General features: G+C 48.7%; 1 protein-coding gene across 3 annotated transcripts in view; it reads right to left on the reverse strand.

Annotated features, from left to right (window-relative positions):
* Window positions 1-22950, reverse strand: part of AXIN1 (axin 1) — a 78689-nt gene that overhangs the window by 8699 nt on the left and 47040 nt on the right. For all 3 annotated transcript variants that reach the window (XM_050979953.1, XM_050979954.1, XM_030229795.2), the window contains 4 exons: window positions 16575-16671; window positions 9050-9187; window positions 2500-3053; window positions 43-219 (listed from right to left, as the gene is read on the reverse strand). In XM_050979953.1, coding sequence (XP_050835910.1) covers window positions 43-219; window positions 2500-3053; window positions 9050-9187; window positions 16575-16671 — 966 coding nt within the window. The remainder of the gene's footprint in view (window positions 1-42; window positions 220-2499; window positions 3054-9049; window positions 9188-16574; window positions 16672-22950) is intronic.

Raw genomic sequence — 22950 nt, forward strand, 5'->3', positions numbered from 1 at the left:
CAATACAAGAGTGTTGTTATCCCTTGTTCTGCCAGCCCTTACCCATGGTTTGTTTTCTTATGCCTGCTGATCTCCTTCTCTCCTTCTATGATCCACTGAAGGATCTTCTGGTTTTTCTCCACATCTTCAGGAGATCCTGGCATCTCATAGTTGGCACCATCACTTTTCCCTGAATCGGTCTTCTTAACATTCCTTTTTGAGAGCAGACTTGCCTTCCCACTGCAAGAACAAAGCTTGGGACATTAGTGCTTTGCTTATGCCAACCACCAGAGGGGCAGAGATGGACACATCTATCTCCAGACATGGAAACATCTACCTCCAGACATGTTCCACAGCTCCCTGCTCTACCAAAGCTCAAACCACCTATGCCACAGTTCAGGCTAAGAGTAAGACTACCTAGACCTGGGCACAGCAGCTTCTCTGCCCAACAACCTGTGGGGAGAGGAAGGTTTTCCTCTGGCCTAATGAGCCATGGCAAGATCTTCTGCCATGAGAAGGGCTGTGTTAATCCCCAGCTCTTTGCTCAGCTCCATTGTCTGTCTCTCCATGCCTGACCACTGTTTGAAACCCAGGTCCTTCCAATCACCCTCAGATTCACTGATACTCCAAACCCTGACTTGCCATGCCCAGAGTTTGCTTCTCACCCTCAGCTGAACGAGGCTCCACTCCATGGTGGAAGATCACATCCTAGCAGGGTGGGCTGCCTCCCAGGGGGAATCCCAGCCACCTCAACCACCACAGCCAGAGGGAATCCAGGCTGTAGCCAACCCTCTGGCTACACCTGTGGCTGCAGCAAAAGCTCCTGCAGGAATGCTGTGGCACACACAGCCACGTGCCCAGCCAAGCAGCCCCATGCTCAGGAGGCCATGCAGAATTCTCCTGTGCTGGCCTGTCAATCCATGAGACTCCCACTGTCCTAGTCATCCACTTCCTTTACTGCACAGGACCTTGCTCCTGCATGTTCACTAACACACACACAGGAAAAACAACCTGAACTCCATAGAGGAGCAACAATCCCTTGGATAACTTTGCTGATTATTTTTGGAAAAGCCTGGGGAGGAATTGCTGCAGATCTACAATGGCAGGGCAAGCTGACAACGTCTCTGCTTCTCCCAACATGAGGACTACTGGGTATCAAATGCAGCTCCACGGCATCAGGTTGAGTGCAAACAAAATAATGCTGTTTTCTGCAGGTTGTCATTGACCCACAGACACAGTCATGGGGGGCTGGGGGAACAGAACACCAGCTGGGTTCAACAAAAAGTGAGAGAAGCCACCACAAGAGACTGCTGGCTGCCAAACAAGACCATTTGGATGCAAATCCTTGTCTTGTGAAGCTTCTAATTCAGGAACTGCCAGGAGCTGGGAGTTTGTGCCAGAGGAAGGACAGCTCTGAGCGTGTCCTTTAAAAATCTCATAAATATATGCTGTAGCTGCTGCTAGAAGGAAATCTTGTGTCTAGATGGGGCTTTGGGTTGGCCCAGCATAGCCATGCTCATCTCTGTTGAAGCAACAACCCTCTCCCCATACAAACATGGTGGATTTAAGTGCCTCTCCCTCCTGAAGAGCAGTTTGCTTTGGCTGCCTCTGTACTCTGCCACTCTCTTGCCACCCCAGACAGCTGATCCTGACTGCTGCAGACCCAGCCAATCTGCCTTCACTAACTGTCCCACCCCTGTTAACATTGCAAAGAAACATCCCAAAGCCTCAGCCCTGGGGAGCCAGACACACCCAGGGTGAGCACAGCTTTCCCCTGTGGCTGCTCCATCCCCATCCCTTGTCATGGCCAGCCCTGAGCTGCACTCCCACCTTTGCAGTCACCCAGCAACAGGACCAGAAAAACCTGCCACAGAAAAGGAGCTGCCCCCTCTGCTTGCAGCATGGAAGGGATGGAGGAATTCAAATGGCCAAGGAAATATGGACAACAGCCTGCAACGCAGCCAAATGGCTTTTCTGGGCAGAGGGTGCCCTACCCTGGAGAACAACCCCTTGGGACTGGCTGCAAGGGCAGCACTGCAGTGTCCATTGCTTTGTCAGGAAGAGAAAGGAGCCCTTTCTTTCACCCTGGTGAATGGGTTCAGCCTTGCAACAAATAAGGTGGGCTTTTTTTGTCCTCTCATAAACACCTTGAGAGACCTGTTTCTATTACCCAGCCCTCAAGATACAGCCCCAACATCCAACTCCTGATGCATGGAGAAGCAGTTTCTAATTATCTCCACTGCTTTAAGGAGCAGAAAATCTATTTTAGAACCAAGCCAAAAAAAAACCTCCTGGTTAGAGGATGTCTTTCAGGACCAGATCAGAGATAAAAAGGACTCTGTAAAGGTTATCAGGGCATATCCATTTCTGAAGGGGAAGAGCCCTGAAATGACATCCCAGCATAAGCTCACACAGGAAAAGGCTCAACTGCTGTTTCCCTGACATGCTACAGCCTGTTCATGGAGAGCTTCCTACAGAAGTTATGGCTTTGGGAATCCCACTGGGTGTTCCTTGACTCACCTGTAGCCTAAAGAGTCCATGGGGACAGGGGCCATGCCCAAGTTTTCACTGTAGTTTCGTGACTTTGTTGCATAGTTATGTGAATCTACATTCCAAGCAAAGCTGTTCTGCACTCGCTGCGTGGCCTCAGCCTCGATCTGCTCTTTTGGTTTCATCATGCTGTGGTGATGGATGTGGTGGTAGACATGTTTATGGTGGTATAAGTTAGCTGCATCCAGTTTCATTCCTGATTTTGTAGCGTGCTTGCCATGCCCTGGAGGAATTGTTCCTAGTGTCCCTGACAGCTTTCCCAAGTGGCCACTTTCTGGGGAGCGTGGCTTAGGAGAGTGACGGCCAGGTCCTGGAGATTGGCAGCCTGGAGTTTTCATCACACGCTGCACGTGCTCGTCCAGGATGCTTTCAGGGTTTTCCTCATGGGCGTCTCTCATCTGCATCCCAGCACAGCCCATCTCAGCATAACGAGGAGCAAAGTGATGGAAGGCTTGGGCAGAAGGCATCTTGTGGCTCATGACTGAGGGAACAGAAGAGATATCTGCATCCTCACCTTCTTCTTCCTGCAAGAAACACAGGGACAATCAGAGAATGACAGCAGAGTGGTGGAAGGGGTCCCTAGTCCCACCTTCTCTTGCAGCAGGACTGCTGCTAACCCTTAGGCCAGGCCTGCTTTAGTCCAGTCAGATCTTGAAAACCTTTAAGATGATGGATACCCACCATCCCTCTGAAGACCTGTCCCAGACTGAGAGGATGCTCAAGCCAAGCCTGTGCAGTCTGGGTGCCACTAAACAGAGCAGCTCAGGTCTCTGTATCTGCTTCTGGAGCTACCATTAGCAACACTCTCCACGCACCACCCAAGGAGCTCTGTCAGGCAGCCCACACATCACAACCAGGCTTACAAACACAGCTGACAAGCCTAACAACTCAACTGGAGCAGGCACAACCTTACTCCAAGTCCCCTGAAGGTGGTTCTGCAACAACCAGCAACAGAAACATAACTTACCACAGTGTACCTTCAGCTTCCTACGTGCCTTTGGTAAGGCACTGCTTCAAAGCCCATCAGATAAAGCCCTAAGCTACACGATATGCAGCAAATCAGTTCTGAGTCAGGTGAGACCAGGGGGCTTTTCTCACCCAAATGACTGTTTCATAAGGCAAAGCCAAGAGAAGGCTTGGAACAGGAGGGAGCTAGTGAAGGTCGACAGCTGCATGAATGGTTTTGGAAATCAAACACTCCAATGGTTTTGGAGTGTTTCACTCCAGCCTTAGCATCCACCCGGGCATGCTAAGGCTGGAGTGAAACACTTCAGAAAAAGAAATGGGTTGGAAGTAACTGCTTGTTCTTGCAGTTCACACTGGTCTAGGACATGCTGTTAGTGACTCTTAAGTCCTTGCCAGGAAGAATTAAACTCCTCCATGCTGACAGCCACAGTTTTGATGCTGACGGACTACTTTACGCTCCAACACAAACTCAGGTATTTATGAAGTTTCTTTATTGGAAGTCAGGATTCCTATTTGTTTTAATTACATAAGCAGGATTCCAGTGAGTCCTTTAATCCTGCTCTTTTCCTCCTTTGGCACAGTAAAGAAACCAGTTGCAGCACAGGGTATCTCTGCCCTGCCAGATAAATGCATCTACTGGAAAACACTGACTCCCATCAGCTTTGCCTGTCTGATGCCATCACCACCACTTGCTAATCAGCTTCAAAGTCTCAGCTGCCAACCACACAGCAAGAAAGCAAATAACAGACTTCCTCCCAGTGTCACACCTGGGGGCTCAGGCCTGAAGCAGGGACAATGCCAGGCTTTCAAAGTGCCAAAGGTGCTGTAAGTCTGGGGGTGTGACACGATGCTGGTGTCTGGAGGGGACACAGCACTTACAGATCACTCTGAGGAGTTTCAGAGGCACCTTTCATCTACAGCCACAGGCCACAGCTCACCAGCCACCAGCCTTGGGCACCGAGCTCAGGGACAAGGCATGGTGAGTGATGTGCTGACTACATCCCTGCCACTGAGGAGAGCATTTATTAGCAGTTTGTGATACCCAGTGACACCCTCTGGGAGCACTTGGGAGGCTTTAGGAGCTGGTACCTCTCAGGTTTAAACACCAACTGATGGGCAGGGCAGGACCTGACTCTGGCACAGATCCCTGAGGAATGGCAGCATGTCCTTTCTGCTCAGCCCAGAACTCTGGCAGTGCTGTCACACCTGAGGGTGGCATGAAGAGTGAGAACCTAGGCTGGTCCACCCAAATGGGTGCCTGGGATTTGAGAAATCCTCTGGCTGCCTTGAACTCCATTTCAGTTGCAGCACAGGGTATCTCTGCTCTGCCAGATAAATGCATCTACTGGAAAACACTGACTCCCATCAGCTTTGCCTGTCAGATGCCATCACCCACCACTTGCTAACCAGCTTCAGGTAATGTGGATTTCTCCCTCAAGACTGAGATCAGGATGGGCTAAGGGGAGAAAAGGCTCTCTCACTTCATGTTAGTTTAGCTCATCTGTGTCACTGAGCAGATCTGGACCCCAAGCAGGACCACAGGCAGGAGCAGTTGCTCCTGGGGTGGGTCTATAGGGACCTGCCTTACCACCCCCAGCACTGGCCTCAACCTCACATCAAGCAGTAACACCCCAACAGTGACACAACAGCAGTGAATGAAGGAATTGGGGTGCTTATCCCAACCTGCTGTCTTTCCTCGAGCAGGGCAACAGTTTGAGTCAAGGTTGTAGGAACCAATTCTGCTGAATCTTTTCAGTGTGCTCAGTGTGCAGTGAAAAAAACAACATACATGGTGTGGGCTCTGGAGCTGTGTTCTGGGACCCTTTGGTGAGCTGGGCATGGCCTGGTGGGGAGCTGGGCAAGGCCTGGAAATGAGCCTGGTGCAGATCTGGGCATAGCTTGACAGCGAGCTGGGCAAGACCTGGCAATGGGCAAAGCTTGGCAGTGAGGTGGGCAAGGCCTGGCAAGAATCTGGGAAGAGCTTGGCAGGGAGTTGGGCACAGCCTGGCAGTGGAGTTGGCACAGCTGGGCAGTGACCCTGGCACAGCTGGGCAGTGACCCTGGCACAGCCGGGCAGTGGTGTTGGCACAGCCTGGCAGTGACCCTGGCACAGCCTGGCAGTGGTGCTGGCTGGCACAGCTGGGCAGTGATGCTGGCTGGCACAGCCTGGCAGTGGTGCAGGCACAGCTGGGCAGTGACCCTGGTACAGCTGGGCAGTGATGCTGGCACAGCCTGGCAGTGGTGCAGGCACAGCTGGGCAGTGACCCTGGTACAGCTGGGCAGTGGTGTTGGCACAGCCTGGCAGTGACCCTGGCACAGCCGGGCAGTGGTGCTGGCACAGCCTGGCAGTGGTGCTGGCACAGCCTGGCAGTGATGCTGGCTGGCACAGCTGGGCAGTGATGTTGGCTGGTACAGCCTGGCAGTGGTGCAGGCACAGCTGGGCAGTGACCCTGGTACAGCCGGGCAGTGGTGCTGGCACAGCCTGGCAGTGACCCTGGCACAGCCTGGCAGTGATGTTGGCTGGCACAGCTGGGCAGTGGTGCTGGCACAGCCTGGCAGTGACCCTGGCACAGCCGGGCAGTGGTGCTGGCACAGCCTGGCAGTGACCCTGGCACAGCCGGGCAGTGGTGCTGGCACAGCCTGGCAGTGACCCTGGCACAGACAGGCAGTGACCCTGGCACAGCTGGGCAGTGGTGCTGGCACAGCCTGGCAGTGACCCTGGCACAGCTGGGCAGTGGTGCTGGCACAGCCTGGCAGTGACCCTGGCACAGACAGGCAGTGACCCTGGCACAGCTGGGCAGTGGTGCTGGCACAGCCTGGCAGTGACCCTGGCACAGACAGGCAGTGACCCTGGCACAGCCGGGCAGTGGTGCTGGCACAGCCTGGCAGTGACCCTGGCACAGCTGGGCAGCGATCTGGGCAGGCAGGTGGCACTCGGGGCGGGCAGGGAGCCCCGCTGCCATCGCCACTAGATGGTGCTTTGTTGACACGCTATTGTCACAGAGCTCCTCCAGCAGCTCCCGCAGGCAGCCGCAGGCAGAGCTGCAGCTCCAACTTCGCTGAGTGCTGAGCTATTTTTACTCCCCAGCAGAGCTGGGGGGGGCCCTTCCCTCTGAACGAGGAGCTGAGAGCTGCCCTGATGAGGCACAGGCAGCGACACCTCGCTGAAACCTCCTCCTCTGCCTCCCCCCGGTCCCACCTATCAGGCTGCTGCTGCTGGAAAGGGAAAACAGCTCTGCTAAGCACCAGAGCCTCTTCCATCATCATGCAAATGATCTCTAGTCCATGTTTCATGTTCAAATACTGAGAATCTCACTGGTGGCTTTGCTTCTCCCTGGCTTATTTTCCATTTGTTCAGTTGAGAGTGATCTGTATGATCCAACACTGATCTCTGTGACAGCAGATTCCATTCATGGACACGAGGGAGGCTGAAGAGTCTCAAAAACTAATATGGGAACATGCACATCCTCTAATCCTCTGCCACGTTTCTCAGAATAATTAGTGAATTCAGCATTTGCCTTTTTGTAAAGCAAAAACCTGACAGTCTTTTCAGTAAAAGGCATCTGGCTTCAAATCAGATGCCTCCTCAATGTTACTGCATGATGAGGCTTTGAAAGGGAACCTGCAGGCTGCTCGTTAGAGGGGAGAAAAATTCTTTTCCCCTGGCTTTTGAAAAATATTTCCAGCTTCTCTGTTGGGCTGGTAACTGCCCAGTGTGACTAATGCTCCTGGTCTTCTCTGTGCTGCTGTGCAGTGAGCCATGCAGACCTGGGAAGAGGTTACCCTGCAGCCCTGGTGTTCAGGTCACAGAAAAAAAGCCCTGTGATCTATCAGGATTCCAGTTCTCCCTCTTGCTGATACCAGCAGCTCCTGCACCTTGAGTGCTGACCTAAAAAAGCTACAATTGCTTACTCTGAGTTTTTCCTGAATGGCTAATGCCAGATGCCAGCCAGTCAATGAAATACATTCTGGAGACAGCAAAGAGGTTTAATATATAGCATTAGTGGGAGTCCTGGGTTTAAAAATAGATTAAGTCACACAAAAATGTGTTTAAACAGACTTAAATATATTCTCTGGCACATAGGTATTTGCTGATTTTATGGTATTGCTACTGGCAGCTTCTTCAAGAAGGCAGAGGGCTGGGATAATGTAATTTAGTGCAGGTGGGGGCTGCAACGGAGCCATGGGAGGAGGAGGAGGAGGGGGAGGAGGGGGAAGTGTATTCTAGGACTGTGTTAGCAGTAAATGCTGCTGATTACACTGCCTTTGTCTAGAAAGCAATAACCACCAGACAGGAGAACAGTGCAATTCCAGAAGAACAGGAATCAAATCCCCAAATAGCACCTGGCTGGCCTTTCTGGCTGGCTGCAGAGGTGTAGGGAGTTTGCTGGAAAACACCTGCAGATGGATGAGACCTTACAGATCCTTCTGCCTTCCTCTGTTCTCTGCATTTGAAATGCAGATGCAGTTTAAGGCCAACAGTACAACCTACAGCTTTTTCCTGTTCAAAGGGCTACCAGATGAGCATTTTAAAATACTCTAACGGGGCTGAAGGTTCTTTCCTGGAGCTCCAGAAGCTCAAACTCCCTGAAAGCACAGAGCCAGCTGAGCCAGGCACCAACACCTCTGCTTTAAGGGAGGGCTGCAGGTTACAGAGCAGGTTACGCTGAACTAGTGATGCTCAGTAACACCATGGTGTCCTCTGGGATCTCTCCTCTATCCCCACCACATCCATGAGATGCAGTGTCTCAGAAGAAAAGCTCTGGTGTGAACACTGCTGAACAGGGGTCTCACACAGGGAATTCCAGATGACCAGGACCTCACTCTCTCCCTCTTGGAGCTTGTTGTGGAGTTAAAGGCCTTGCACATTTCCCGTGGTTCATCTAACAAATCCTCAGGCTCTGGGGCCCCAGCAGCAGCAGGGCTCAGCACTCAGTGCCACTGGTTTAGGTATCCCAGTGGAGTCAGTGTGTTTATTCTGCCCAGGAGAGTTTTTCAATGCCACACCTGACCACTTCCAAAATTTCTAGGGTGTGCTAGGCACTGATGGGCAGAACCCTTTTGGTTGTGGTAGAAATGGCCTGATAGCAGACACAAACACCCCCAAGCATAACATCATCTGTCATCTGGTTACTGTTTGTGGGGGAACAGGGATCACACAAAACCTCCTGTGGGAAGGTGAACCCCTCTTACACAGTCCCCAGGGATCGCTCACAAACTCAGGAGAGCCACGGTACCAAAGAAAGTGATAGAGAGCATCCACAGCCCCTGAGTGATGGCAGATATGAGCACAACTGAGCAATACCAGCCAACTGAGCTGGTATTTTACACAGGGAGGGAGCACTGGAGCTCACAGAGCCCTCCATGGATGGGGGAACAGCATCGTGGAAGCTGCAGGGGCCACAGGAGCCTCCAGGAGCCCTGTGCCACTGATGCCCACAGCAGTGGAGCAGGGATCTGGCCACCCCAGTTGCTTGCCCAGCAGCTGAAAGCTCCCTGTGGTACAGGGTAAGCAGAGTGCCAGGCTGGCAGAGGAGGTAAGAAGATCACTGACCGCTCGAACGCGTTTAAGGCGCTCCTCTAACTTCTCCTCTGCTTCACGTTCCTTCTGTACTTCCTCCAAACGGTTGATCAGCTCTGCAGCAAACTTCTCTGGTTCCACGTGGATATCCTTTGGCATTCGGTAGGTCCGCTGCAGGGAGAGCAGAGCACAGGATCAATGGGAAATCCCACGTTTCTGGGGAGCCTCTGAGAACTGAAAATGCCGGTCGCTCCGCTGGGAGCTGGGGGAGAACAGCCTGGCAGACACTCAGGTGCAGCTCAGCACCTGAGGGCTTGGAAGCTGAGCCACCACCTCCACGAGTTCCTCAGCTGGCACCAGCTCCACACACCACCCTATCTAAGGGAAAGGTTTTCTGGAGCTGCAATTCCAAAAGCTCTTTTTGGCACCAAATTCCACTCAGGGATAGAAGTGCTTGCTTCTCTCCCAGTGGACACATGGTCAACAGGAATATCCTGGTCTCAAAGGGTGGCAAAAGGATGTACAGACCTTTCAACCTCTCAAACCTCCTGTTCATAGCAGTTATGGTTTCAGTTTGGTAGAAGGGTAGACTCTGGTGCACACTTACTCAGCTTGTTACAGGAGGATCAGTGTGTGCCAGCCAATCTCTGCAAATCCAGCCCACAGCCCAAGGTCCCAATTCCCACAGAGCATCCTCTCCTGCTGGAGGATCCTACAGGATTGCATCTCAGCTTTTCAGAGCTATGCAATGATTCCCTGCTTGCTTTATCAATACAGTACTCTTACAAGCACAGAGGTGCCATTTTTTTGCCTGCTCTGGGTGAATAAATGAATATTTATGGCAGTTCAAGGACATTCTTGATTCCTTATGCTGAGTTACTTTGTCCCTAAATTCCTGGGTTCTGGGATAAGAAGTCTGTGTAGTGAAGTATGAAGCTATCAGCTATTGCATTCTCCCCCTCATTTTTATCCTTTCTGCATAATTTTTTTTAAATAGTAGAAAAAGTTAAACGACACAGCAGAGATAAAAATTTAGTTTGGAGGAAAAATTGTTGGAAATTCAACAGCATAAAACTCTGCATTCAAATATTTCAATACTAACATGGGAGAAATATACACTCTATAGGACCAGAGACAAAATTAAATGTGAAGATGAGAGATAATTCATAGCAAAAGAACAAATGTAGCATCAGGAGCAGACACCGAGCTTGAAAACTTTAAAGGAGGATGAGAGACCACCCGAATTTATCCCAGGCCAGCCAGAAGATCAAAGCAGAACACTAAAATGCTGCTTTGCCTCAAAACCTGACAAAAGTATGCAAATCACTGCCTTTTCTGTCTCTGCCAGCTGGAAGGCAGGGAAGAAAAGCAAGAACCCACTGATGGCACCGAGGAGCTGAAGACTTTTTCATGACACCCCAGTTGGGCTGCAGAGGTCCCAGTTAAAGCACTGCTTGTTTTGTTTGCCAGGAGGGATGGGTCTTCCTGAGCCTGCCAGCAAATCTCAATCCCACTGACCCATCGGAGCTGGGAACAGCCCCAACCATTCCCTTCATCCTTGAAGCCATTGGAGAGGGCACAACATGAGGGAGGAGATGTCACCACCCTGATGACTTCTTTAGTGCCACAAGAACCTCCAGCTCTGCAAACCAAAGGCTTGTATCACAAAAAACTAAACTGAAAAAAAAAATCAACAAAAATGATGCTCAGTCTTGAAATACTGCCAGAGGGGCCAAAGTAGCACGTTTCACCTTTGTGTAGTGCAGAAAGAGGCTCCAGATGTGCTCCAGCATAGGGAAAGATGTGGCAGAGCCGGTTCCTGCTCTGTTACTCCCTGAGGAGCTTCTCAGGATGTCTCCCTGCTCCCCTGCATAGCCCTGGGAAGCACTTCTGGCTAAGGGATCCTGTTTCCTTCAGAAACCCCAATCCCGTGACCACCAGCACCACCCTTCCTCGTGAGGCCACGGCAGCAATTCCCAAGGAGGGAATTCTCTCCCTTGCCTGACAAGTCCCAACCTGCTGGGTGACATGTTCCCTCCCTCCTGCCACCTCAGATGCCAGCTCTCCCTGTGGCTGTTTATGGATGGCACCACCGAGCCCTGCTCCGTTAGACACTTAATGAGCCTAAGAAGAGGCAGCTCAGAGCTCAGCACTTACAGTCTTGGGTCTCCCTGGTGCAGCTACCATAGACAAGCACAACTGGGAAAGAATTACCCTTTGTCTCCCTAGCCTTTGATGCAGGGCAGCACCCCAAACCAAAGTCTCTCCTGAACCTGTAGCAGCAGTGGGTGCAAGGGCTGAAGTTTGCTGACCTGAGTGTCCCAATCCTGTCAGCATGAGGTGGTTCCCTGCAGGCCCAACAACGCTGTACCCAGGGAACTCAAAATAAGGTGATTCTGGGTCTTTTACAACTAATACCTCAGCATGTTTATCCACAGTCTCTCAAAGTCTGGAGGTGACTGAAGCTCAACTACAGAAATTACAAAAACTGAACCCAAGAATCTTTAGGATGAACTTGTTTTCTTCTCTCTGTTGCAGCTGCAAAACCCACTGTCCTGTCCTTGGAGCTGCCCACTCAGCACAACAGCTTGCATAGGGCCTCAGCAGCCTGTTTGAGGATGCAAGATGCAGCCCCCCCTGCAAGGGTCTCCCTGAGCATCCAGGATCAGTGCAACTGAAATAAACCTCACTTCACCCCATGGATACCAGCTGCACACACCCTGTGCTGTCCTGCTGGGTACCTGTAAGGGTAACTCAGAGAGCTGGTGAGCAGGATGATGCTCTGAACATCACCATGGGTCTGACTTTATTCCTAGCTCAAAGGATGAGCTCCACAGACTTCCCCAAAACTAACAGTATAGCAGAATAATGAATGCAAATTCCTCGTGCTGAAACAATACAGATAACTGCTGAGGGCTCCCTGCCTCCCTAGACAGCAAACATGGATTGCACTGACCTGGTTCAAAAGACTTAAGACAACAAAGTGTTTGAAGCCTTTATCAAATGGTGGGCCTGACTTCAGAAGGGAGACAGGGGAAATATGCTCCATCAAAGACTAGCCAGGCTGAGCCTGTACCCAGAACAGGATCCTTCAGGGCCTCAGGATTTTGAGCCTGCCCCCAGCTTCCCATGGGCATAGAGAGTCCTGCCAAGGGACTTGTAAGTAAGCTGCTTATTGTTCTGAAATCAGAAGAGCTCCAAATGCCTTTGCTCCAAGTAAAGGGTGCAGCACTGTCCAAGAGCTGGCTGGTTTTTGAGGATCCAGCCCTTCAGCCTGGACCAGAATAAGGTCTCTGGACACTCTATTTCAATGACTCAGAAAGGAAGTGCTTAATTTGAAAGTAATGTTTAGTCTATTGTTTTATTTAATTACCTATCTACTTTTATTCAATGGCACTTGTTAGATAGGTCTGTCCAGAACCAAACCACGTGGAGTTGGGGAAGCTGCAGAGGACAACAGACAGGAGGCTGAAAGCCAGGTGGATTGGGAAAAATAGAAATTGCTTGACCTGGTCTAGATGAAGCAATCTTTCCTTGTGACAGCTCTGAAGAAGGATTTCTTGGGGTACCTATCACTAGAACATTGTCCTTGACAAATGAAGTGTCTGAAGCTCTGATACCTTTGTGAAGAAGCAGCCTCTTAAGAACATGTGAGAAACACAAGCTCTCCAGCAGCTCCACTAGGCAGCTGCCCTCATGTTTTCCCCTTCTTTTCTTGGAGCTGATGGAGTGGGAATTCCATGGATTTTGCTCCATTAGGCAGATGCAGCTCTTGGGTTTTGATGGATTTCACCTTCCTCGAGAAGCAGAGGTTTAAGGACCATGCTGCACATCAGAACACACTGGCATCTGAAATGTGAAAAGGCTGAAAGGGAAGAATCTCACTGCAGTTTGCAGATTCCCCTTGGGAAGCATCAGCCTCAACTGCTCTGAGATGAAACAGGAAGCTTTTCAACATTACACTGGGTAGAGGTTCCTTAAGCAGCTCCAGGGATCTGTGGTTTGGGCTGAACTGTTTCTGACAGATGTGACTGGGCCAAAGAATTCTGTGCTGGTAAATTTCCTCTTCTACAAGAGGTTTGATGCCTCCATGATGCCTGAGGGGCTGTTGTTAGATCACAAGTCAGTCTCGGAAATGAAAGGAAGATGACAGGCTAGAGAAGCCAAGAGAAAAGAACTTCTGAACCTCCATGTTTCTTAGATTAATGCATTCCCCTGTGACATAAATTTTTAACAGATAAATGGTGTTTCCATACCAGAAACACTGATGGCAGAGCTCACAGATAGCTGGATTTCAGCATCCAGTTTAGCAGCATTCAGGGATTAGCAAGGAGTCCTGCTGCAGCAAGGTGTTTGAGGAAAATGGCATAAAACAGCTGATGGGAATTCTGAGCAGATTCCCAACTCCCAGGAGCAGAAAGCTCATTGAGCTGCAGTGATCCAGGCAGCATGAGACCAGGCTCCTCCTGTGCACTCCTCACTTGTTCAGGACAGCACAATGGTCACTCACAACCTTCTGTTCCACTCAGGAACACTGCAGAAGCCACCCTGCAGCACCCTTGACTGTGCAGCAGGACAGCAGAGCTCCCACCCCATGACCAAGCTACAGCAAAAACATCACAAAATGGATTCTTTATGCAGTTAATAAACCAACTAAACACCAGGTCTTTATGCCTGAGGTTGGCTTTTGCTGAATTTGCTGTGGAAAAGGAGGATCTCCCATCCTCTCCTGGGAAGCGATGACTGCCAGAGCCAGGTACAGCTCTGCCTGCTCTGGGCTTTCTCTTTTTCTTTGGGAACTTGCTTGCGCTTTCCTTCCTTGGTGCTCCAGGATTCTGCTCAAATCCAAGAGAGAGATGGAAAACCACATGAAAGCAACACTCACTCTCTGTGTAATGTGTTCCTGCCAGAGGCACAAACCAGAGGTCTCCCTGCTTGCTGGAGAGCCTCCCCCACTGCATTCCTGGGCAGAATGCCACTTCACAGAACACAACTTTTCCAAACTTAGAGCATTGGTGACTGGCTAAGTGTGGAAGATGTGAGCTGCTAAGTGTGGAAGATGCAGATCAGGGCCATCCACACACATCCTGCTGCTGAAGAGGGTGTTCCACATAGCTAGCACACACTGTCACTACTTGGAGGGAGCACGGCTGCTGGGACCAGCGGGCAGCCTCCTCTGAACATATAATCACTGCACTTTATAGCTTCTGGACTTAACTACAAGTGCTGCTATTAAAAGCAATGTAAGTCCTTTCAGAATTTTGCATAATAGCCCCATAACTCATTTGTCAGGGAACGGGAAGGTCTGTAAAGGACTTCTGAAATGACTTTCGGAAGTAGGAGGTTCCCTGTTATCAGTAGGAAAACATGCTGTGCATTCTGAAGGCACTATCACCGTGGACTCTGGCTATGCTGCAGATAGGAGTCCATAAAGACCTTCACTCAAAGGTTGTGATTTCATCACTGCCACACGTTTGGAAGCAGCTAACCCCAGGTCCAGCCTGATTCAGCTACGGGCCGTGGGATGGCCCAGCCACGGGCCGTGGGATGGCTTCAGAAAGCAACACTTGAAGAAACATTTGCATGGCTCCTTGCTAATTTGTGCTGTTTAATTCAAAGAGTGTGCAGTTAGAGCTGAATTTTAAAGAGTAACTTTATAACATTTCACACTGGTGTTGTCAAAACACATTGTCTAATTACCTTCTCCTTTCTTGGCTGATTGATAAGAGGGCAGAACAGTGCCTCTCTGAAGTCGATGCCAATTCTGTGTCAGTAATTGGCTGGCAGGAGGTGCCAGAGTGTCTGAACTAAACTTTTATTCCCTGGAGAAAGACTAGAACTAACCCAACTTCTCAGTCCTCAGCTCCCATATAAATATGTGTCAAGATGCCTTTTCCCCTGGGACTTAAAATTAGAGTGCAGAACCTAATGGGAACAGTGGATGTTTCACAAAAGAATCCTTGTGAAGCGTCTGTGTGTAGTTTAGGAGGAATATGTAATTCTAAAAGACTGTGTAGGTAAGGAGGATAATATAAAAATTTATAAGCAGCAGGTGGGCAATTGAAACCTTGTTTTTTACCCCGTTTTTAAAGCTGGTTTCCAAAAGGGTCGATAAAATTTAATGCTAAGTAAAACTAATTAGCCTGCAAGGAGCTGCTGCTGGAATGACACTTATTCAGTTCAACAAAAGAAATGTTTGGCAGATGGAAGTTCGTTAAAGTAGAGCTCACTATACATATTTAATGCTCCATACTCTGAGTTTATAACCTGCAGTTCATCGAGGCATTGCCAGTGCACACCATCAACAGAAAGCCACTATTATTTTTATCCAAAAGGTAAAGCCACTGACAAGCTTTGAAGTCGGAGAATATTCAGTCAGTAGTTCCCACTGTTGGGGAACAGCAACAACAATAACAACAAAAAATAAAGGCCAAGCTTTCAAACTTCAACTCTAACAAAGCCATGCTTACAGTAAAAACGGCATCAAGTGAAATAAAAAGGCACCCAGCCAGCCTTTTCAACAGCAACCACACTGTGAAAGCAACTGTGTGAAAAGAGAGGTGACTGAGCTAGGATGGCTATGAGCGTCTGCAGCCAGGGCTTTTATTGTCAACCCAGTGATCAAAGCACAGGAGACCCTCTTAAATCTAAGGAAAATAATCTAATTTAAAAGGCAAAACAAAGAGTGGTGGTTTTGGTGTGGATTTTTTTTCTTTTAAATCAGATTAAAACAAGGGTGTATTTCTGCTGGTATTGTGCTGCTTTGAGCAGGCAGGATGGGAACAGCTGCGTCAAGTTTGAAGACACTTCTGGAAAAGAGATGGAGGCTTTTTCTCTCCCTATTTGATTTGTGCTGGAGTCCAGCTGTCCAAAGGGGAAAGAAGCACCTTTATTCCCTACTAGATATTAAATGTCACCTGTAACTTCTCAGAAAAAGAAAACAATAATAAGCAGAGCTGCAGATGGTGATGCAGAGCCCTAGCAGTTGTGCTCATCTTCCAAAGGCTGTTTGCTTACCTGGAGCAACCAAAGAGACAGTGTCAGATAAATGAAATACTTATTCCTGCACCTTTTTTTAATCCTGCCTTGTGTCCCCAGGTGAGCTTTGCTGAGTCCTTGGGAACAGGTTACAGCTCCTTTGGCTGCTCAGTGCAGAAATACTGCTGGGGACTGTTGCACTTCTCCCCAACTGACCTTGTCTGAGAGCTACCTCAGCCTCCATGTCCAACAGCCTCCTACACCTTCCACAAACACCTGCAGCTCTCCCGAGGGCATGGAACTTCTTGCAGATAAATGCCAGCCAGTGCTTCCATTCTCACCCAGGAGACAGCTACTGACTGAATGGTTAAGAAAAATTCTGTGTTTTGGGCAGCCCGGAATGGTGAGTTTGGCAGAAGGCTCCAAACCTTCTCTTAGGACAAGGTATGTCATCTTGAAGCACCCCCAAGTGAATACAGCACTAAGGGAGATTAAACTCAAGCACAAGCAGAGCAACTGTCTGCTACAGATCTCACATATTTTGCATATTTACCCCTGGGAAGGAGATAGTGCTACTTACAGGAATGTGAGGTAGTGGCACACGTCCATTTGCTTTGGCACTTTCTTGCATCTCTCTGCGATGCTGCTTTCGGAGTCTGTACGGTGGGATCCCATCTCTGAAGGAATAAAACAACAACACACCCTGCTTTAGTGCCCTTCTCTGACTTGTTCTGCTCATTCAAGCCTTGCTGACACAGAGTGGCCCCTAGGAAACCCCTTCACATTTGCATGTCCAGAGTAGAGGGACCCATGCAGGGAATGATGCTCACACAGGTCCCCAAACCAAAAAAGCTCTGGCATGGGGGGCCAGGAGGACTTACACAGCATCCACCAGGAGCAGAGTGAGGCAGGGCTCCTGCCACTGCTGCTCAAGGCAGAGGGCAGGGAGAAGGACTTGGACTGCATCCTGGTACCTTTTATAGTTGGTTGCTTTCTATAAAGAGTCTGTAACGTACACATTAAACCACAGGGCAGGCTAAGAGAGGGGGGAGAAGGAGGAGTGGGAGCTTAGTGAGCATCTACTCCAAGGGGAGCTCAGTCAGGGAACAAGGTATATATTTTGTAAGACAACTGCTCAAATGGCTTATCAAAGGAGGTATAGGCTCCACTGCTCCCAAGGCAATCTCTAGCTCAGTCTGAAATTATGGGCTTGATACTGGAGTTGCTAGAGGGAAGAATCAGCCCCCTCCCCAGAGGATGCTGGATGAGGTTAGGAAGGGATGTCATAGGCAGTCACATCCAAGAGAACCAGCTCTGCTTGGCCTTGTGCCTGTGCTGAAAGAGGTGGTGACAGAGCTCTCTGCAGGGGAAGGAGACAGTGGTGGCCACAATCCTTGGTACACAGGGGTCAGTGGGTCAGAGGCACCAGGCTTTGCTATGCACCCCAAATGGCAAAGCATCACTGCCTAAGTGTGACTTCAGGCAAAGAAAGGAAATGCATTTTTGTTCTCACCATTGCCACCACCCTGCTCACACCCAGGGACCAGGGGAAGAGGAGTGAGTGGAGCTCAGCTATGACAGGACACAAATCCACCTCCTGGTGACCTTGTGTTGTTTGGGGAAAATCAAAGAATTCAAAAACAAATGCCAGTCTGGAGCTTGGCAATGTTGAGCTTTTTCATTTTACACATTTCCCTGACTCAGTAGAGGTAACTGCTTGGGAGGGCCATGCAATGCCACAGAGGTGGGGTAGAAACAAATGGAGGGATTTGGTTTGTCCCAGCTACCACATAATTCCCAGACACATCTTCTACCAACCCTGCACCCCTCTGAGCTGTGAAAATGAGCCAGCCCTGACATACCTCACAACATGAGATGGTTGCACAGGCCAAATGTCCTTAACACCTATCCCCCTCCCCAGCTGCTTCCCTAGAACATAAACTATTTTCACCCACAGATTTTTAAAGTCAAGGTGCCATTTGGCAAGAGAAACACAATTCACTGTGGTGTTTTGCCTGCAAACCTCCTGAGTTTCAAGCACTGGTCTGTGTGAGGATGGCCACCACCAGCTCTCATTCCCATTCCCATCATGCTGGCTCCCTGGAAATGCAGGTGCAGGCAGAATCGCCACCAACCTACATCAGAAGAACCTAATTTCATGCAATAACGCAGGCATTCAAAATGAAACACCATTAAAATAAAATAAAACAAACCCCATGACTAATGACAAGTGCTTTTTAGCAGGAAGACAAACGAGGGAACAGAAAATGAGCCAGGCTAATTACAGCTCTGGTGAGTGGCTGCAGGTAATGCAGGAGGAGGAGGAAGAGTGTGTTGGGAGCATCATCTCTGCTGTGCCTGCAGTGACACGGCTTGGGAACAGGACAACTTTCCCACCTTGCTGTACAGGCATCATGACAGTGTTCATTAGGTGGCTTAATTTTCTTTAATGATGAGAACCACAACGCTTAAAGAGTTTCACCGCATTGTGACGCAGCCTTTTCTAGACTGGATGGTAACAAAACAACTGCAAGTTTTCAGAGGGAAAAATAAAAATCCTGGGCGATTATTTTAGCCATTGCTTGTCGGCATCAATAGTCAACATTTCAGCTTAACCAGTGCACAAAACCCGGGTGCCAGGACACAACTCACACACTGAAGCCACACGGCCATTTGCAGGGAACGCGGCATTATGTTAGAAAGTGCAATTTTTCTTTCTTTCTCTCTCTCTCTCTTTTTTTTTTAATTCTCCCCAGCAGCAGTCCCAGCGGAAAGAGCGACTTTTGTTCCCAGCACAGTAGCGAAAGGCTGATAATGGCCTCTAATCTATCCGGCTTCAAACACATGTTCAGCCCCGCTGTGCTGCCTTTGATGTCATTTTAACTAGATTCCCCAATGCCACCTCTGAACTTGGAACATTCCTTCATTCAATGTACTGTGCCAACTCAACCAGAGGAAGCAAATTCAAAGATAAGCACTTTAATTTTATCCCAACAAAACCTTATTCAATAGATGGGGGGAAAGCAAGGAAAACCAATACCATACTTTTGTTTTCCTTTTGTCAGGTAGCTTGCTTTGAGATATTTTCAATAGATAGAGAAATAATATATATATATATATATATAATATATATATATATATATGAAAAAAAAATTAAACTTTTTTTTTACAGCACATCTACTTTTAAAATAAAACTTTCCCAAACTGTTTTTCCTTGTTTCATCACGTGATTTTCTTTAGCAGCAGAAAGCTCAGCGCTGAAATGCAACGAGGGAAGAAGTGCATTTCTGTTGCTTATTTAATGATAATGCAATGAGTTTACTGTTGGGGAAATGTGGAGGCTTCCTCCCCTCTCCAATCTGACCTGCAAGAGCCTCTGCTGAGCAGTGGTTTGGCTGTAGCTCTGCACATTGGACTCTTCCGACAAGAGGTGTCTTTGCTCCTCTAGACAGGCTGCAAACCCAATCATTATGTTTAACACATTGGAAATCATCTTTTGGGATCTTTTAAATTAAAAAGCTGCTAAACTTGTTTAAATATAGGAAAACTTGGGGTAATTCTGGATCACTAGCCTTAGGAAAGACAGGAAACAAATACACAGCCAAACTGGTATTTTCTACCAATTACTCTTATCAAAGCACCTCTGTCACAAGAGACTTTTCTCACATAAAGAAGCGTGATAGGAAAATCACCAGGCATTTTGGTTAAAGGCCAGTCACCCAGGGAATAGCATTTAATCTGCATTGAAGGAATAACCACTGTCCTAAACCCCTTTATTGGGGGATTGGCCATCCCTACTCTGGAGCAGGTTTGACAGGAATTGGGGAAGAAGGAGCATCCCTCTGGCCAAGCCCACAGGCACAAAGGGCTTCCCAAGTGCCTGGGGGAAGGCAAAGCTGTCTCCCAACTCAGATAAGCCAGGACACCTGATAAGACCAAGAGGAAGGAGTATTGTTCAGCTGGAGAACAACACTGGGCTAAAGAGGAGACATTATCTCCTGTTTACCATGTAAGTTCTTGAAGAAATCAAGATAGATATGGACTTAATGCGTTTCTGCATCTGAATTGGAACATCACGTGGAGATTTAATGGTTTCAGCTGCTGCCTTCCTACCTACAGTTGCCTTAACTTTCCTCAAGCATCACTGTTGTGACAGCCCCTCCCATCCACAGACTCACCTCCTCCACTTGGGAAGATGCTATCCTCAAGAAGGGTAATCTGAGACAGCAAGAGCAGTTTAGGACTGTGCAGGAAATGCTGCTCCAAGTCTGGGCCAGGCTCTGAGCAGCCCACGGGGCAGGCAGAGCCCCAAATCCCTGACTTAGCACTGACCCTGCAGGGAACATCGGTGGTGAGTGACTGGACCCCACCTGTGGCCGCGGCACTGCCGGGCCAGTGCCTGCCAGAGCCTCTCACTGCGCCCTCCCCAGACCTTGCCTCACACAAACCAGCTACAACAACACAGCTGCCCTGCTGATTATAAAAACAGGTTTCAGCAGAGAGGAGCAGAGCTGTTTTGCCTACAAGGGCAGAGGAATTCCTATGACACAGGAAGACTGAAAAATAATCAGTGGAGCGCAGGCATTTAAGAGCAATGTTTTTTAAGCCACTCAAAAAGCAAATTATTCAAACAACAGGGACTGATAACATACTCGTTATATAAATTCAACCCATCACAATAATATTTAACAGTGCTTGGAAAGACATCCTGTTGAAAGCTGGCTTCTTAGGTAAGTGTGCTTGTAACATCACAGCTTTACAATCTGTTTGGTGAGCTGGCCACTCCCAAAAAAATCACCCCAGCTCGGGAGCTGAGACAGGCAGAGCATCACTCAGGTCTTTGCTAGAGGCTTTGCATGCAGCCACTTCCAAACCCCACAGCTGCTGGGATCAATCCAACATCAAAGCTTGGAAGGGAACTGGTGTAGCAAATGCTCTCTGCCTGCTTTCTCCACTGGCCTGAGCTGGCCAGCACTGAAGATCATGCTTTGCTTTCCTGGTTTATTAGCATTCCTCAGTTAGCCAGTGTTTGCATCCCAATTGTCCAGACAGATTTTCCTCTGATGGAGGGTCTGATGGAGGTTTGTGCCTTGAATCACACCTCATTCATGTGCTGCCTTGGAGCAGAAGCCAGATTTCTTCATTATTGAGCGTGACTGCTGTGTGTAAACAGCACACAGAGGGAAGAACCTCGCTCATCAGCAAACGAGGCTTTTATTGCCATTTTCCTCAGAGAGGGCCTAAATTCAAAGCACTGAGACATGTAAGTCTTGTCAAGCAGCAGGAGTCCCTTCTTTAACTTCATCTGGTTGTTCTCCATTTTTGCTGCCTTGAGCAATTCTGCAAAAATTTCTTTGAAACTCAGGAGGAAGATAGGTTCAGCAGTGCCATGTAAAATCCGAGTAAAATCTGGTGCTGGAGTTTTAAATCATGTAATGAAGAACAAGTGCTGAAAACAGCCAGAATCTGTGTAAGCCAAAGGTCAAGGCTGTACATCCAGAATCCCAGTTTTGGATTCTGCATGGATCCAGTTTGAAAGGCATAGAAAGAATGGTTCACCCATATGAAGTTCAAAACTTACTTAAAATGAACCACTAGGATTGGGTTAGTTATTAGCAGAAGGCAGTGCACGTATTGGTGGTAATTAAAGTCCTAAAAGCAGCCTATGGTGGGCATAGGAGGAATAAAATGCCTAAAGGAAAAAGAAGCATAGGATGGCCAGTAAGAAATTATTCTGCCTGTGAAAAAACCAAACTGTGGCTAGTGAAATAAAAATTAGGAGGGTGAAGAACTCTGGCATAAATGATCACAACTTATCACAGGTATAACCATCAGTGCAGCCCCATGAGCCTGCTGGATCAGTGAGAGAGGAAGTGCTAAAAGCTAATTAATTTTGAAGAGTTCTTACATCTGTCTCTCCTGATAACAAGAAGTTACACGACTCCTGCTAGCTTCAGAGCACTCCTCCATATAAATTGATGAATATGAAGAATTGCAGAAGGATGTGGCAGAGCAGCTGGATTTGTATCAAATGGAGCCTTTAATTAGTGGTCCTCTACAGGGTTCTGTCCTGAGGGCATCCTCCTCCTCCCAGGCCCCTTTGGCCAAGGTCTGCCTCCTGCATAATGTTTGAGGAGCTGGTGTCAGGGTGCAGAATGAACTCACAGCTGCTCCTACATGGCCCCAGGACACTGTGGAGCCAGAGAAGAGCAAGCTACTGGCTCAGGCAGGGCAAGCACCACAGACACAGAAACTCCCTGGTCACTGTATGAACTCTGGGCAGGTGGGGAACTGTGGCAGCATCCATTAACAGCATCCATGGCACAGGCTGGAAAGTTTCTTCAACAAGGTCTGACAGCTGCTGACACTCACAGTGACACTAAACGAGCCTCTTGGAGGACTCTGTGTTTACAGCACTGCCATTAATAAAATTTTCTCCTAATTCTGTAAACTTGTCATTTCTTGCCTGAAGAATCAAAGGGTTTCTATTCTACAGAAAGACACTTTGCATTTGCACTACTAAAAACCAGACCAAACAGTGAATATTTTTCCCCAAATCCTTTTTTTTTTGTATCACAGAGATGCAGTCACAACAAAATCTCATAACCCCTTTTTTCTTTCTTTGCAGACCATCTTTAAGGAAGGCATCTCGTGGGTGACATACAGGGTGCTGTCATGAGGGACAGAAAGGGAAAACATATTTGGCTGGGGCTTAACAGCACAAGTTGTGCTAAAGTGCAGTGGTCACCAGACAAACTGGAACTGGTCAGTCACCAATCCTACTGCAGAGCAATCACAGACTGAGCTGTTACTCCATCTGCTGTGCTGTGTCCAGCTCTGAGCTCCTCAGGACAAGAGAGTCACAGAACTCCTGGAGTGAGTCCAGAGGAGGGCAACAAAGGGACTGGAGCATTTCTTATGAGGACAGGCTGAGGGAACTGAGCCTGTTTAGCCTC

This window comes from Serinus canaria, chromosome 14 (genome assembly GCF_022539315.1).
Source record: "Serinus canaria isolate serCan28SL12 chromosome 14, serCan2020, whole genome shotgun sequence".
In the NCBI taxonomy this organism is placed as follows: Eukaryota; Metazoa; Chordata; class Aves; order Passeriformes; family Fringillidae; genus Serinus; species Serinus canaria.